An 18093-nucleotide genomic window follows, 5' to 3' on the forward strand; every position below is an offset into this window, starting at 1 on the left:
TATGCATCAAAGAACTTGAATTTTTTATTTATTTAAAAGCAGAGTAAATGGTCACTTAAGCTTACTAAGATGTTACATGAAGTTGCAATTTCTGGATTAGCTTTGATGTTTATTGCTGTCTGGTAGTAGAGTCAAAAACTGATAACATCGCACTCTACTTTGTTGTTTTATCTACTCCAAAATTTTTAAATAATAGTTTGCTAATTTCTGTTTGATCCTGCAACTAAGTTTACATAAGCAACCCCAAGGAGCTACTTAATTATCCTTCCTTGTTTTGTTCTGAAGGAGGCTAGGGCAATCTCAGCATGTAAAGTAAAGGGGAGAGTCACGTTATTAGTTACTTGTACTGACTGGTCTGTATAAAAGATAAGTAGCAATTTGCAAACTTCTAACAATGTAATAGCACCTCAGTATAAGTACCCTCACTCTGGTGATTGTATACAGAGAGTGAATGATAGCTGGGAGTGTGTAATGAGGCCAGGTGACCTGGATGCTGGAGAATGAAGTTCGATCAGTTTGCCTGGTTATCTGAGCCCCTGAGTGCTTCTTTAATGCTCTGAAAATCATTGTTTACTCTCTGGAAGGATAGTGTTTTTCCAATCCTAACTGGAGCTTTGGCTTTGTATTGCAGAGGTTTGTGTGTTGCACTGCCAAGTTTTGCCATATAACTGCATGTCACGTGACAGGATGCTGTTTACAATCTTCTAGTGAGTGGACTCAGCTGACAGGAAGAGTGTTTTACTGAGATATTACACAGACCTTAAATGTGCCTGCGCATATATATACATACATGACTCTATTGGTTGTAGTAATCCTGCATACAGTAAGTAGTGCACCAAGTTGTTACCAGAGAGCTTATATTCTGGATATATAGCATTTTGATCTGTTCCTGCACAATCCATAAAAATTTAACACCTATCTTAATAAATTTGTTAATATTTTTATTATTATTTGATATATCTAATCAGCTATACTTCTGCAGTTGAACTGACCTAATTGATTGCTTAGCTTAATAGCTGTGTGATTCTCGTAGAGATCTTCTATTGTTGAGGAATGGGTGGTGCAACATGTCAGCACATTGTCCTTTACCTCTGGGACCTGGGTTTGAATTCAGCCAAAAACGATGTAGTGAAAGTTTCCTCTTTCTGTTGACTGCAGGTGTGAAGTGAATTTGGGCACTCTTAACTCAGAGCCTGAATGTGTTGAATGCACAGAGATGTTAGTTATCCTGCAGGATTTAACATTGAGCTGGCAATTTCACTGAAAGCACGTCAAAATGTGGGAAGTAATGAAGGAAAGAATCTGCGGTGAAAAGTACTCATCCAAGGGTGAGGTTGTTGGGCTTAATAAATGGGGGGGGGGGGGTGGATCTTCAGCCTTTCGGAACAGGAAGCTAGATCCACAAATAATGAATGGGCCATCTATAATTAAAACACTTCTGGGTTACGTGGAATCCTGATTAAACGCCATGACCAGCAGGATCACTTTTCCAATAGTGTAATTCCATGTTTACTGGAATCTAACTCCAAACCTTTAATGGTACTGTTACTTGCTGACATTCAAAATAATTCAGTCACTTGTAGGAGGTCAATTGCCCATAGGTAAAAATCCTTGGGGTTTTTTTGCCCTGTATCTTGATTCCAGCTGTTTTGCTCTAATTGCTTCCAACTGCACTGGCATTTCCACCCCTACAATCTGCTCCACTGTCCACTCTGAAGTTTGCAACAGACTGAAGAAGCTTTTTGAACATTTCCGGCCAAGAGAATTGGAGCATACTGCTCTCAGATTTGATCTCAATGAATTGCACTGTTTGTTTTATTTTTACAATTCTCCAGCCCTGAAAAGTTCTGAGCTGAAGCTATCTTCAGAAGAAGTTTACACTCGGAAGGGAGCAAATAGAAAGCCAACAGAACATGCTTTCTAAGGCCTAACTAGTGGGAACTAGTTAGCCATGTCGCCAGCAGACTGTGTCTTGGACATTCTATTGTTGAAGAGGCCTTGCGTTGCTTATGACCAAATTCAATGCTCCATTGGGCACCTAAAATCAAATAGTGTTATATTCCAAGACAGAACATTATTGAGAGAGTTCTGCACTGTAGGAGACAGGTGTTCTCAGGTGAATATAAAATATCCCCAGGGACTATGTTGAAAAAGAGTAGAGCAATTATCCCTGCTTTCTTGACTGCTATTTATCCATCAATAAACATCACTAAAACCATATTATCCGCTAGTTATTTCATTGCTGTGTGGGATTTTGCTGTGTGCAAATTGGCTGCCGCATTTCATACATTATACCAAGGACTGAACTTCAAAATACTTCAGCTGTAAAGTGATTTGGGATGTCCTAAGGTTGTGAAAGATAAATAAGCATAAGCCTTTCTTTTCACAACACCAACCCTGATTTCAATACAGGAGAGGAAACCTGCTGCTTTTATAACTGTCCCATTCTTTACGTTTACTAAGTTGTCTTTCTGCTCTTTGACCAGTTAAATATTTGCACCACTTACCTTTTCCATGGAATTAACCTAAATGAAAACAGGCAGAGATGACACTGGAAAGGGTGGGAAGGAAACTGAAATAGAAGTGAGTGCTATCTTTAATATTAACAGGTTGTTTCAAACTTGCCTCTGCAACATAACTAGTGACACGTTGACATTGCCTGCAGTTAGCATTACTGTGTTCTATAGTCCGTTTGGAACAATCCTTCCAAATCCAAAAGCCCTTAATCCTGTTTCACTGACTGCACTCCTGTTCTCTCTAGGGTTCGGTGAAGGACCAGCTGAAAGCATACGGAGCACTGACGGAGAATGTGACCCGAAAATATACCAGGCAGATTCTGGAGGGAGTGTCCTACCTACACAGTAACATGATTGTACACCGGGATATAAAGGGTGAGAGTGCCACTAGGATTTCTTTTCATTCCAAGAGTCAAGTACTTTGATGTAGGACTGGGGTCATATATTGGGCAACGGTGAAGGTTCCCTTCCCTAAAAGACATGAGTGAACCAATTGGCTTTTCTACAACAGCCTGACATTCATGGTCATTTTTGCTGAGACCAGCTTTGTATTTCCATTTTTGTTAAACTGCAATCAAGTTCTCACTGTGCTGTGGTGTGCAGTGTGTTGTACATGTTACATTGCCACAGAGCATGGCACTACCTCTGTGTCTCTGAATATTTATTACATTTAACCTATTACACTGTTTGATTGCAAGTTTTGCTCCGAGCTTCTTTTCCCATTGCTCTTTTCTGGAGGTTGTGGATCCTTGTTAATGAGTATGATCTGATGATGGCACAGACATTAAATATCTGTTACCAAGCAAACTTGTTACATTATCAATTATCTCCAACATTTAACTTATGGATAAAAGCAAAAAACTGCAGATGCTGGAAATCCAAAACAAAAACAAAAATACCTGGAAAAACTCAGCAGATCTGACTGCATCTGCAGAGAGGAATACAGTTAACTTATGGACTTTTGTAGCTATGATCCTTCTGTGACTGGTCAGTGGCCCTTTTCCCTCCATCCCTCTTATTTCCATCAAGCTGAGGAGCTTATACAACCAAAAGACAGTGACCCTTTCCATAAAGGAACATTGTTGAAAGGAAGCCCAGTATTTTGCCATCACAGTCACCAACATTTTTTCTATTTTCCACTGTTTAACATTTCTTTTCAGCATGTCCAGATCCTCCATGGAATGAATTTTTGATTATGTAGCTGACCAAATTCTCGTGTCTGAAGTAAATTAATCCTCGTGCTGATTTGACAGATCTGATACTATTGAGGCAACAGTGGACTGGAAAATGGATCCTAATTGTGACCATTGAAAAACAGCTTTGCCTGCCACAGACTGAGGCAAGGTTATTGACATGAGTACTATTCTGTAGCAACCTACAATAAACTCATCCCTTTGATTTTCATTATTGCTGCTAGATGATGGAATTGCCTGAATTTTGTTGTGGGAAATGCATAATATTTTTCTATTGGAATAAGTAGTCCCCCCAATTTACTGCAGCAGCTCCCTAACACTGTGTGAAGGGTATAAAAGGGGAGGCAATTGAAATAAAATTCTGCAAAATCTCATTGTTGCAAATCAGGCTTGATAAAAACACAGTTGAGAAGGAACAATTTAATTGTTTGTGATCTATTTGAGTCCATTCAATGAATGGTGATTTCGGTTTTATATTAAGTGTTGTGATTCTCTGTCTCCTTCCCCTTGCAACCTGACTCGGAGCCAGTCAGGAAATGTTTAATCATTTGGAAGTGACACTGCAATGCTAAGTTTTGTGTTATACTGTGACGCACGTTATTTGGCGAGCTTGGCTTCTAGGAAGGGGTTTCTTGGAATCTGAATGGCTGAAGATTATTATTGAAATATGATGGTGCTGTTTTGTTGTTGTCGCTGAGAACACCTGACAGAGCTAAACCATATAGATCAATAGATCCACTGCCTCTATTTAGTTTGCTGACCTCAGATAAGCAGTGACTGGGGCACTATGTATAATGTCAGCCCCCTTGCATTGCGGAGAGTTGTATCACCCAGGATTTGCACTTCTGGTCTCTATTCAGTGCCTACTACTTAGAAAATGTGACCTTCATAGATGGCAAAGGAGGACTCTACCGGATTCGTTTGAGATTTCCCTCTTCCCTTGCTAAATATTCTCTCACCACTTGGCTGTTTTGAAGAATGGGCCCATAGGATGAGTAATCACAGGGCTCGCAGACACCAGTAGAACCTTGGCTCATCACGAGTTAGCACTTTCCGGAGAAAAGTAAATAGTTCAAACAAAAATCAGAAGTGCAGCCAAGATTATTTGACAGCCTTGTTCAGATGGTGCGTTCTCTTTGAGGGCCATTAATTGAGGCAGGAACAGGGCACATTAAACACCCAGTGATATGACCAGGAATGGAAGCAAGTATGTGAATATGATCTGGAAAGTTTGGGCTTTACATGTTGTGATGGTGGAGATGTCTTGATAAGGCAATGCATTAAGATGTCTTCTGCAGCGTTTTAATTGGATTCAAATGCTGAATTATTCAATTTGGTGATCTACAGTGGTGCATTAGCCTGAACAGATATACAACAGTCACATTAGCCACATGGACCTTTGTGCATCAATTGAGTAATCACAAGGCAATGTCAGTAGCCGCTTACCTTGTCTCAGTCTATCTTGTCTGAAGGTCGCGGGGAGATGAGCAGGTGCAGAACATCTCATTTGGTGGAGAGTTTGTTGGAGGAGGCAGAGACTGTCCAGCTGGAGGAAGATGCTGGGCAGTGAGCATGACCCAACCAGAGGGGGGGCATGGAGCAGAACCATGCAGACAGTCCCAGCTGGAGGAGATTTAGAGCAATAAGATTGTCAAAGTTGTGGAAGCCATGGGCTTGTCATTGTCTTGGGGGGGAATGGGAAATATGTTCCACCCATCTTGCCCTTCTGATGATCAGTGTAAACTTCTGGAAGAAGAAACCAATCTTAACAACTAACCTTTTATTTAAAAGAAATACTGTTGTTGCCCTGTATTTAGGCATTGCTGGACTACAAGCAAAGGAAAACAGCGCTCTCTGCATTGATTTCTCTGTGTTCAGCAGGAAGATTTTGGGAGGGTGGAAGGGAGGGAGGCAGACAAAGGTTTCATTTTCAAATCTACAAGTCAAAATGATGTGATCCCAGGATAAGACTGACTTGAGAGGGGATGGGATCCTGGGGTAGTGTTTAAATTTGGCAGTGGACTTAGCAGGGAAAAAATGCTCAGGTGAGTTTGAACTATTTGTGAAGAGTATGGTGAAATGGCTCTAGAAGGAGTCTAGCACTGTCCCAGACACTGGGCAGAAAGGCTTTGGGAAGTCGGCAAAGTGGAGCAACAAGGTTAATTCCTGAGATATTGTGCATTTCCTGACTTGGAAGTCTTGTCTAATGAAACAAAACTCATAACCCTTAAAACTGACGGTTTGAAAGATATGTGCACAGAGAATTCCTGACCTCTCCACCTTTAGTGTGGAGGAAGTAGGGGTCGTGCAGCAGTGTTGTTGACTGTTAAGTATAAGCCCATGCAGTATAGTGTCATTGCTAACACCCTGCCACTGTGCTTGGTATTAATCTCAACCAACACAACAAACCCATTGATTTTAAGCATTGCTGTAAAGGGCAGGCATGAGGGCACCACTTGTTTCCTTTACCACATTTTATACATGAACTGTTGAGCATCTAAAGAATACACTTACATTTATATAGCATCCTCAGAATTTCCCAATAAATTAATTTTCATGTTGTAGTTAGGCAAATACAGCAGCCAGACTTCTCTCAGCCAGACCTTCTGAATGTTGTCTTGAGCTCTTTTCTCCTTCCTGTTACCTGGGCGAGGCATGTTTTCTTTCTCCCTGCTTGGCTATTTTGCCCCCAGTCCCCATTACTACTCCTCTACCACCTTACTCACCTGCTGAAATTCCAGGCTTGAAACTGCCTTGAATAAGCCCCTGGATACCTTCATTGTTCCTCTTAGCATTCTCTAAAGGGCTCAGCAAGACTTTCATTGTTGCCTCTTTACAGGCAACAACCCCAACTGTTCCATCTTCCTCTCTTGCCAACCTTCACATTGGGGCTAACATCACCAGCCTTCTGTCTGCCTTGCTCAACCCACCCAGCACTGCTCTAATAGATGCTGTCAATGAATCAACCAGCACGACACCATCTGCATTTCCCTCAAATTCTTCACTTGTGAACAAGCTCCTTGCCATTCATTGACATCCTGACTTTGACTGAAACTTGGCCCGTGGATGGCATCATTGTGCTCCTTACTGAGTCGTCCCTACCTGTTGCTTTGGTCCGTATCACCTATCGTGCCATCGCCTTTGCCCCTATTCCTCTGACTTCCCTCTCCCCTGGGTGCCTCATCTTATTCTACACTTTTTACCTCTCTTAAAATGCTTGTTACCCCCTCCCCTCAGGGTTCACTGCCCTCCTATCTAAATTTATCCCCCTGTTTAAGTCCTCTTATCCTTATTCACAGTCAAATATGTCATTTGCTGTATGCTCTCTTGTGGTCTGTTGAGGCCATCTCCAACCATTTCCTGAATCTTGCTTACCTATGTCCCCTATTACTATCCACTTCTATTGCATCCTCCTTTTTTTTGGTTGGGGGGGGGGGGTGGTGGGGGGGTGTAAAATCCTTCCCCATGAGGCACTTGCATTTCAACTGTTTAACCTTTGGCTTCCCATTCACTGTAATACCTCTGCAGCTGTCAGTTTGCTCAACCATTCCCTCATTTTCATCCTTGCCTTTGCCATCATAAAATCGCTACTGCCTCCCATCCTGGTTGTTCTCATTAGTTTGGCCCTCATCTTTGTTTCCTCAAGGGATGCACTTATCAATGTATGATGCACAACCAGCTTAGCCAACTGGTTAGACCACCACCAGATCTTCCTGACCTCGCTCCCTTTTGCCAAAATCTCTCAGCTCCAGGATCATCCTAAGAAGGAGTTTCTTTTCTCCATTACCATCTATTTCCTTAAAACCTTCTCCCATGCCTCCCCCACCTTTGCCTCTAACAATTGTGAGAAGCCTATGAATTTATTTCTTACCAAGTTAGAAATCATCCATTTAGCGCTCTCTGTTGTTTCCTCTTTCCCCACTGTGCCAAAACTTCCCTCAGGCTCGCCCTTACCACATCTGAATCTCCATCTCTCATTTCTCTCCCTTTTCCTCCATGTCTTCTTCAAGCTCGCTGACCATAAGGACCTTTTTCTGTTCCCTCAAACCCATTCCTACTAAACTCCTGACTGCTGAATTTCCCCTCTTGACCTCCATATTAACTGACATTGTAAATGGTTCCCTTTCCTCAAGCATTGACCCTTCTCCTCTGATCTCTTTCTGAAATGCTTCTGACATTTAAAGCTTTCCCATTTCGAACCCCCATTTCTAAACCCTTGAACATGCTGCCTCCAAATCTTTGTTTATTGCTGTTGCAGCATTCTATTTCAATCTCTCCAAACTGGTTTCTGCTCCTCCCACAGCACTGACCAAATTCACAAAAAAAAAATTCTCCGTTCCTGTCACCATGGTGGGATTTACCCGCCTGATCCTCTTTGTAGCTATTGACTCAATCAACCACAGTGCATTTCTGTAATGCCTTTCCTCCATTGTTTAGCTAAATGGGACTACCCTTGCTTGGTTCTGCTCTCCATTCTCTTACCTTTTCGTACCTATATCACCTCCAGTTATGAGCCCCATGCCCCAATAACTTTGGGTTCCTGTGACTCTGGCTTTTTTTGTGCCCCTGGCCCCCACAACTGCTTCTCCATCCCACCCTTGGCAGCCATGACTTTGGCCGTCCATACTCTGAAATTCGTTTCCTACACCCTTCTTTGCCTCCCTTTTCCACTTTTAAGACCAAGTCCTTAACCTCCTGATATTTCCTTTGATTTTGAGTCCATTTTACTACGGTGGCATGCTTTGTAAGTTTTTTCGAATGTATGTTAAAGGTGTTGTATGAACGTAAGTTGTGTGTACATCTTTACATTTATTCTAGGCCTTTCTCGTGTTGGTTGGGAAAGGGATGTTGGCCATGATATCTGAAAAGTATTGTACTGCACTGAGACATGCTAGATAGTGTATTGCAGTGAAGCATTATTCTATCAGTGTATCTCCAGACCAGCTAGTCTGATGCTGTGATCCTTCTCCCTCCCCATTAAACTAAATGGAGAAGCTCCAGAATTCAGCCAGACCGAGGTTAGTTATGTTGCCCATGGTGATTTCCTTTGACTTTCCTTTTGCCCCTCCAAAAAGATGTGTCTACCCTTGAATTGATGTCTCCCCCTGAATAACACAGCTGAGGTAGGGAGTTGATGAGAGTGTGAATCTACATCAGTCCATTGTGTATAGCCTGCCTGTCAAGGTGCTACTGTTTATCTCGAGTAGTTCAGTTTTTTCTCTGCCTGTGGTTTTCTTTACCCCTACAAATCTGTTCATTCGCATTCCAGGAGCCAACATATTGCGAGACTCTGCAGGGAATGTGAAGTTGGGCGACTTCGGAGCAAGCAAACGGCTGCAGACAATATGCATGTCGGGAACTGGGATCCGCTCGGTCACTGGGACACCATATTGGATGAGCCCAGAGGTCATCAGCGGTGAAGGCTACGGAAGGAAAGCAGATGTTTGGTAAGAGTATATATCCTTGCTGCCTGCCTGTTTCAGAAGCCAGATATGGCATTAAACAACACTTAATGCTTTTTGGGCAGTAAATATGCGTAACTCTGCCCTTCCATGTACCACTTAGCCAGGAACCCATGTCAGACTCTCAGAGTCATTATAGAACTGAAGGAGGCCAATCTCACTGAGTCTAAGTTGACAAAAACAGCAGCAAATAGAGTCAAAGGGGGATAAAATGGTATAAAGGTAAAATTAATGGCTCTTTCTTTAAATGTATGTAGTATTTGGAACAAAATAAACTAACGGCACAAATAGAGGTTAATGGGTATGATCTTATAGCCATTATGGAGGCATGTTAACAAGGAGATCAAAGCTGGGAACTAAATATCAGGGGCATGTGACTTTTCAAAAAGGCAGGTAGGAGGGAAAGAGTGGTGGGGCAGTTTTGTTAGTACAAGATGGAATAAGTGCAATAGCAAGAAATGATCTTGGATCAGAAGATGTAGAATCCATGTGGGTGGAGGTAAGAAATAACAGGGGGAAGAAGACACTGGTGGGAGCTGTCTAAAGGCCCCCAAACAAAAGCTATGATGTTGGACAGGGAATAAATCAGGAGATAATGAGGCCATGTAAAAAAGGCAGTACATTATGGGTGACTTTAATTTTCATGGAGATTGGGAAAATCAGATTAGTGGAGATAGCCACAAGCAAGAATTCATAGTGTATTCAGGACAGTTTCCTAGAACAATATGTTGTGGATCCAGGGATCAGGCTATTTTGGATCTGATAATGTATAATGAGGTAGGTTTAATAAATAATCTGAGTAAAATATCCCCTAGGAAACAGCGATCTTAACATGGTAGAATCTAGCATTCAGTTTGAGAGTGAGAAAGTTGGGTCAGAAACAAGTGTGCTGAATTTAAATAAGGGTAATTACAAAGGAATGAGGGCAGAGTTGGCTGGAGTGGACTGGGAAAGGCGTTTAGCAGAAAAGATGGTTGATAAACAATGGCAGATGTTTAAGAAAGTAGTTCATGACTCACAACAAAAATATATTCCAGTAAGGAGGAAGGATTCTAGGAAGGGGATAAACCAACCGTGGTTAACCAAGGAAATTAAGGATAGTATCAAATTGAAAGATAAAGCATAGAATGTGGCAAAGAATAGCGGTAAGCTAGAGGATTGGGAAAGTTTTAAAAACCAACAAAAGCTGACCAAAAAAAAAGGGAGAAAATAAACTTTGAGGGTAAATTAGCAATTAATATAAGAACGGACAGTAAGAGCTTCATTAAACATATAAAAAGGAAGAGAGAGATTGAAGTGAACATAGGCCCCTTAGAGAATGAGGCTGGGGAAATAATAATTGAGAACCAGGAAATGGCAGAGGAGTTGAATAAATACTTTGCATCAGTCTTCACGGTAGAAGACACTAATAACTAAATAACTAAATAATCAAGGAGCAAGAGGGGGAGGAAATAAATACAACAACTATCACTAGAGGAAAAAGTACTAGGGAAACTAATGGGGCTAAAGGCCGATTAGTCCCCTGGACCTGATGGGTTGTGAACTAGAATATCAAAGGAAGTAGCTACAGAGATAGTGGATGCACTGGTAGTAATCTTCCAAGAATCCTTAGATTCTGGATAAGTCCCAGAGGATTGGACAGCTGCCTATGTAACATCCTTATTCAGAAAGGGAGGGAGACAAAAAACAGGTATCTATAGGCTAGTTACCTTAACATCCGTCATTGGGAAAATGTTGGAATCTATTATAAAGGATGTAATAGCGGAGCATTTAGAAATGCATAATATAATCAAGCAAAGTCAGCATGGCTTCATAAAGGGGAAATCATGCCTGACAAATGTATTCTTTCAGTAGGTAACAAGCAGGATAGATAAAGGGGAACCAGTAGATGTAATATGTTTGGATTCCCAAAAGGTGTTCAACAAAGGTGCCGTACATAAGGCTGTTTAATAAGATTTGAGCCCATGCTGTTGGGGGTAATGTATTAGCCTGGATAGGAGATTGGCTAACTAATAGAAGATACAGAGTTGGGATAAGAGGGAATTTTCAGGATGGCAACCTGTAAGCAGTGGAGTGCCACAGGGGTCAGTGCTGGGACCACAATTATTTATAATATATTTTAATGACTTGGATAAGTAAAGTGAATGTACTATCGCCAAGTTTGCGGAAGACACAAAAATAGGTGGGAAGGAAAGTGGTGAGCATGACGCGCACAGTCTACAGAGGGATCTGGAAAGGTTAAGTGAGTGGGCAAAAACTTGGCAGAGTGAATATAATGTGGGAAAATGTGAAGTTATGCACTTTGGCAGGAAGAATAGAGGAGCTGAATGTTATTTAAATGGAGAAAGACTGCAGAAAGCTGCAGCACAGAGGGATTTGGTGGTCCTCGTGCATGAATCACAAAAAGTTAGCATACAAGTTCAGCAGGTAATAGGGGGCAAATGGAATATTGGCCTTTATTTCAAAGGGAGTGGAGTATAAAGATAGGGAAGTCTTGCTAAAACTATACAAGGCACTATTTAGACGACACCTAGAATACAGTGAACAGCTTTGGTCCCCTTATCTAAGGAAAGATATACTGGCATTGGAGGCAGTCCAGAGAAGGTTCACTAGGTTGATTCCAGGTATGGAGGGATTTTCTTATGAGGAGAGGTTGAGCAGGTTGGGCCTGTACTCATTAGAGTTTAGAAGAATGAGAGGAGACCTTATTGAAACACACAAGATTCTTTGGGGGCTTGACAGGGTTGTTTCCCCTTGTGGAAGAATCTAGGGCATAATCTCAGAGTAAGGGGTTGCCCATTTAAGACAGATGAGGAATTTCTTCTCTGGCAGTAGTGAATCGGTGCAATTCTTTACTGCAGAGGGCTGTAGAGGCTGATTCGTTGAGTGTTTTCAAGGCTGAGGTGGACAGATTTTTAATCAGTAAGGGAATTGAGGGTTATGGGGAGAAGGCAGGAAAGTGGAGTTGTGGATTATCAGATCAGCCATGATCTCATTGAATGGCAGAGCAGACTCGATGGGCCGAATGGCCTACTTCAGCTCCTACGTCTTTTGGCCTTTTGGACTCTGTAGGGCAATCCGATCAGTCCCATTCCCTTTCCCTATCCCCATAGCTCTGCAAGTTTATTTCCCTCAAGCGCCCATTCAGTTTTCATTCAAAATCATTTGATTTTTTCTGCTTTCACCACCCCTGTAAGCAGCAACTTCCAGGTCATTGCAACTTGCTGTGTAAAAAAAAAAAGTTCTTCCTCACACCCCACCTGCATCTCTTGTCCAAAACATTAAATCTGTGTCTCCAAGTCTTCGTATCACTTGCTAATGGGAACAGTTTTCCTTTGTCTAAACTTGTCCAAACTTGTCATAATTTTGTACACCACTAACAAATCCCCTGCAAAAAACCTTTGCTCCGAGGAGAACATCCCAGTTTCTCCAACTGAACCTTGTGGCTCATCCTTCACCCCTGAAACCATTCTGGTAAGTCTCATGGGCCCTCACATCCTTTTTAAAGTGTATTGACCAGAACTGGGTGCAATGCTTGAAATGTGGCTTAACCAGTGCCTTATAAGGTTTCCCTGCTTTTCTATGCAATGCCTCCATTTATTAAGCCCAGGATCCCTTATGCTTTGCTAACTACTATCTCAATATTCCTGCCAACTTCAAAGATCTATATACATGAACACCCAGGTCCTTCTGTTTCTGCACACCCTTTAGTCTCATCTGCCAAATGCATAATCCCACACTTCTCTGTATTAAATTCCATCCATCAATTGTCTGCTCATTCTGGTAGCCTATCTATGTCCTGATGATAAAACACAGGAGCATAAAAAGTCAAGGATGTGAAAAGGCTTTTTGGTCCACTGAAATTCCCTCTAGTATTCCATCTCTGCCAGCCCTGGCATCCATCTGCAACTTGTACTGTCTGAGTTGGCAACCTTGGCTAAATGGTAGCACTCTCATGTCTCAGATCAGAGAGTGGTATGTGTGATTCAAAGATTGGTGTTGGAGAAATGGATTTCAATTCTTGGGGCACTGGCACCAGTACTAAGGAAAGAGGGAGATGTACCATTGGGATGAGCTCCGGTTGAACAAAGCTGGGACCAGTGTCCTGGCAAATCATATAATGAAGGATGCAGAGAAGGCTTTAAATGGAGTAGGTCCATTATTAAGGATGAGATTTCAGAATACTTGGAAGTGCATGATAAAATAGGGCCAAGTCAGCATGGTTTCATCAAGGTTAGGTCATGCCTGACAAATCTATTAGAATTCTTTGAGGAGGTAATGAGTAGGTTAGATAAAGGAGAGCCAATGGATGTTATCTACTTGGACTTTGACAAGGTGCCGCACAGGAGGCTGCTCAGTAAGATAAGAGCCCATGGTGTTAGAGGCAAGCTACTAGCATGGATAGAAGATTGGCTGTCTGGCAGGAGGCAGAGAGTGGGAATAAGGGGGTCCTTCTCAGGATGGTGGCCGGTGACTAGTGGAGTTCCACAGGGGTCAGTGTTGGGACCACAACTTTTCACTTTATACATTAATGATCTAGATGAAGGAACTGAGGGCACCCTGGCTAAGTTTGCAGATGACACAAAGATAGGTGGAAGGACAGGTAGTATTGAGGAGTCGGGGAGGCTGCAGAAGGATTTGGACAGGTTGGGAGAATGGGCAATGAAGTGGTAGATGGAATACAACGTGAGGAAGTGTGAGGTCATGCACTTTGGTATGAAGAATAGAGGCATAGACTATTTTCGAAATGGGGAGAGAATTCAGAAATCTGGAGTGCAAAGGGACTTGGGAGTCCTAGTCCAGGATTTTCTTAAGGTTAACTTGCAAGTAGTTAGGAAGGCAAATGCAATGTTGGCATTTATTTTGAGAGGACTAGAATATAAAAGCAGGGATGTGCTGCTGAGACTTTATAAGGCTCTGGTCAGACCACATTTAGAATATTGTGAGCAATTTTGGGCCCCGTATCTCAGGAAGGATGTTCTGGCCCTGGAGAGGGTCCAGAGGAGGTTCACGAGAATGATCCCAGGAATGAAAGGCTTAACATACGAGGAACCTTTGAGGACTCTGGGTCTTTACTCGATGGAGTTTAGAAGGATGAGGGGGTATCTGGTGGAAACTTACAGAATACTGAAAGGCCTGGATAGAATGGACATGGGGAAGATGTTTCCATTAGTAGGAGAGACTAGGACCCGAGGGCACAGCCTCAGAGTAAAGGGAAGACCTTTTAGAACAGAGATGAGGAGAGACTTCTTTAGCCAGAGAGTGGTGAATCTATGGAATTCATTGCCACAGAAGGCTGTGGAGGCCAGGGCATTGAGTGTATTTAAGACGGAGATAGATAGCTTCTTGATTGGTAAGTGGATCAAAGGTTATGGGGAGAAGGTGGGAGAATGGGGTTGAGAAACTTAACAGCCATGATTGAATGGCGGAGTAGACTTGATGGGCCGAATGGCCTAATTTCTGCTCCTGTGTCTTATGGTCTTATTGACTTGGAAGGCTCACATGAGGGGAGATGTAAGAAGTGAACGAGAAAGGACAAGGTAAAAGTGCAGGCTAGCGATATGGGTAATGATAACCAGAGTGTGACAGGAAGAGACGGAGCAACCAAACATGAGTGCACTAGCAAATAGGTTCAGAGTAGGGAACAGTGGTAAAAAGGCAGAATCGAATGAATGGAGTGCCTCAACTATTCTGTACTCTCTATTAAATCGATATTAATGTCTTGGATGAAGAGATCAAACATACAGTAGCCAAATTTGCTGACAATACTAAGATAGGCAGGGGAAAGCAAGTTGTGAGGAGGACATGGAGAGATTAAGAAAGTGAGCAAAAATTAGGCAGCTATACTATGTGGGAAAATGTAAGGTTGCCCACTTGGTGGGAAGAACAGAAAAGCAGAATATTTAAATAGAGAGAGTGGCAGCACAATGCTGAGGTACAGAAGAATCTTAGTTGCCTTGTACATGAGTCACAAATAAGTTAACATGCAGGTACAGCAAGTCATTAAAAAAGCAAATATAATGTTGGCCTTTATTGCAAGGGGGATGGAGTATAAAAGTAGGGAAGTCTTGTCAAAGCTACAGGGCATTGGTGAGACCACACCTAGAGTGAACACCTTAGGTCTTTTATTTAAAGAGGGATATATTTGCATTGAAGTTGGTTCAGAGAAGGTTCACTAGGTTGATTCCTAGAATGAATGTGTTGTCTTTTGAGGGTGGGATGAATAGGTTGGACCTGTACTTATTTAGAGTTTGGAAGAATGAGGGGTAATCTTATTGGACCATAAGCTTCTGAGCTGACTTGAAAAGGTTATGCTGAGCTGATGTTTCCCCTCGTGGGGGAATGTAGAACTGGTGGCACAGTTTCAAAATAAGGGGTTCCCATTAAGCAGATACAAGATGGAATTTCTTCTGAGGATATTAGTCTTTTGGAATTCTGTACCACAGAGAGCAGTGGAGGAGGCTGGGTCATTGAATAGATTCAAGGCTGAGTTAGACAGATTTTTGAGCTACAGAGGAACCAAGTGCTATTGGGACAGGCAGGAAAGTGGAGCCAACTCCACAATCAGATCAGCTATATTAACATTGAATGCTTGAGCAGGCTCAGTGGGCCAAATGGCTTACCCTTTTTTCTATTGTTCTTATGTTCTGAGTCAGAAAGTTGAGAGTTCAACTCACATCGAGATTTGACAACATAATCTAGCCTGTCACTCAATTGCAATACTAAGGGAGTGCTGCAGTATCACAGGTGCCAACATAAGATGATACATTCAATCAAAGGTGTGTTAAAAGATCACATGACACCATTTGAAGAGCAGAAGAGCTTTCCAGTTCTCTGGGTGACATTTTCAATCTATGACATTAAAAAAAAATTAAGATTTCCTTTCTTAAAACCGCGATTTCCCACTTATCCATCTAAACAGATTAAGAATGTGTCTGCAGAGGCAGTTACAGGTTATGATGAAAGCGTATAGCTAAGCTGAATGACGCACACGTTTCTTCACGCTATTGATTAGCTTGTGTCCTTCGCTCTACCCATTTCACGATCCCAGAGATTATGGGAGAGAAGATTTATGTAAAAGCTGCAGGAATGTTTGAAGGCTTTCTGATATTTGGTTAATATTGTTCAACTCTCCTGATGGAAGGGCTGTTTATTTAAACCAATGATTTGGAACATTTTAGGCTTTCAATATATTTTGCAAAATATGTGGCATGTAGGTTTCAGATTAATTTAATCAGATATATAAAAGAACAGAACTTCATGGATAAAGGTATCACCAGGTATAATAAAAGCAAAATACTGTGGATGTTGGAGATCTGAAATAAAAACAATGCTGGAAAAACTCAACAGGTCTGGCAGCATTTGTGGAGAGGGTAAGAGTTAATGTTTTGAGTTAAATATGACTCTTCTTTGGAATAGAAGAAGTCATTTTCAACTCGACATTAACTCTGTCTCTCTGTTCATAGATGCTGCCAGACCTGAGTTTTCCTGACAATTTCTGTTTTTACTGCATCATCTGGTGTGTCCCTGAATTGTACAAACCAGATCAATGGGCATCCATGTACCTGGGCTATCGAAGCGCCAATAAAATCAGCTGCATGGCCTATTTTTGCTCATTACCCAGCGATCACTACTGGAATGTGCAATTGTGTGGCACTCAGCAAGGATTAATGTGGCTCTGTATACCTTCTGCGATTGGATGTGGTGGCGATACCCTCTGTGATTGGATAACATGTTAGTACCCAATTTCTCAATTCACAAATGAACAATTACCACTGAGTGATGTATTGAACATTACCAAATATTTGATCTTGTTGGTCTGCCCCAGTTAATTTGGTTCTGTTTTCCAGAGTTAAAGCGCCACCTAAAGGAAAGTCTGGTCAAACTGCAATTAAGCAGAGCTCAGCTGTTGTTTAGATTCATAATCTCAAACTGTTCCTTGTATTTAGTGCATATAATGTAAATGATGCACAAGATAGTTTTAAATATTATCCAGCTAGGTAATGGATCCTGCACCCACTATCTGCTTTAGCAGCACATAATTTCTGCTTTCTGTGACTCAGTTGATAGCACTCATGCCTCTAAGTCAGAAGGTTGTGGGTTCCTGTCCCACTCTAGACTTAAGGACAAAAATCAAGGCTGGCACTTTAGTGCAATACTGAGGGAATGCTGTCCTGTTGGGCGTACCATAGTTCAGATGAGACGTTCAACTGAGGCCCTGCCTGCTCTTGCAAGTGGACATAAAAGATCCCAAGCAATTTCAAAGAAGAGCAGGGGGAGCTGTCCCGACCAATATTTGTCCCTTAATCAACCATCACAAAAACAGATTATCTGGACATCGTCACGTCGCTGCTTAGGGAGTAGCTGTGTGAAAATTGGCTGCTTGTTTCTTACATTTCATTGTAAAGCATTTTGTGGCAACCTTAAATCATGATAGGTGCTGAATAAATGCAAGTCTTTTTCTGCAGTTAAAGAAAGACTTGCATTTATGTCCAAGTGGAACTTGAACCCATGACTTCTGATACAGAGGCAGGGGTGCTATCTGCTGAAGGACAGTTGGCAGAAGCTGAATAATGAGTCTATATGCTGCATTATATTTGTCTCAGTACAGCCTTGTGTGTAACAACTTATTTCATTACCAGGCAGCTCCTAGATTTTAATGAAATCAGAAATTGACAATAGTTGGTATGACCCTTACACAAGTATTTAGAAGAGGCATTCGACTTATCCAGCCTTTAGGTTTGATTTTGACTTGCACTGTGCTATGTGTTGGATGCACATCGCCGTAGCATCAGTCCCATATTCCAGCTTTGCTACCAGGCTCTGCAGTGATACGGGATGCAGTAGAAGTGCCTGATGCTGAGTTCAAAACCTTCCCGACTTCAACACTAAGCGGATGCTTGCCGGCCATATAAATTGAAT

The 18093-nt window shown here is 41.9% G+C and overlaps 1 protein-coding gene across 2 annotated transcripts in view; it reads left to right on the forward strand.

Annotated features, from left to right (window-relative positions):
• Positions 1–18093, forward strand: part of map3k3 (mitogen-activated protein kinase kinase kinase 3) — a 136275-nt gene that overhangs the window by 109023 nt on the left and 9159 nt on the right. For both annotated transcript variants that reach the window (XM_041173353.1, XM_041173354.1), the window contains exons 15-16: positions 2762–2891; positions 8979–9156. In XM_041173353.1, coding sequence (XP_041029287.1) covers positions 2762–2891; positions 8979–9156 — 308 coding nt within the window. The remainder of the gene's footprint in view (positions 1–2761; positions 2892–8978; positions 9157–18093) is intronic.

This window comes from Carcharodon carcharias, chromosome 23 (assembly GCF_017639515.1).
Source record: "Carcharodon carcharias isolate sCarCar2 chromosome 23, sCarCar2.pri, whole genome shotgun sequence".
In the NCBI taxonomy this organism is placed as follows: Eukaryota; Metazoa; Chordata; class Chondrichthyes; order Lamniformes; family Lamnidae; genus Carcharodon; species Carcharodon carcharias.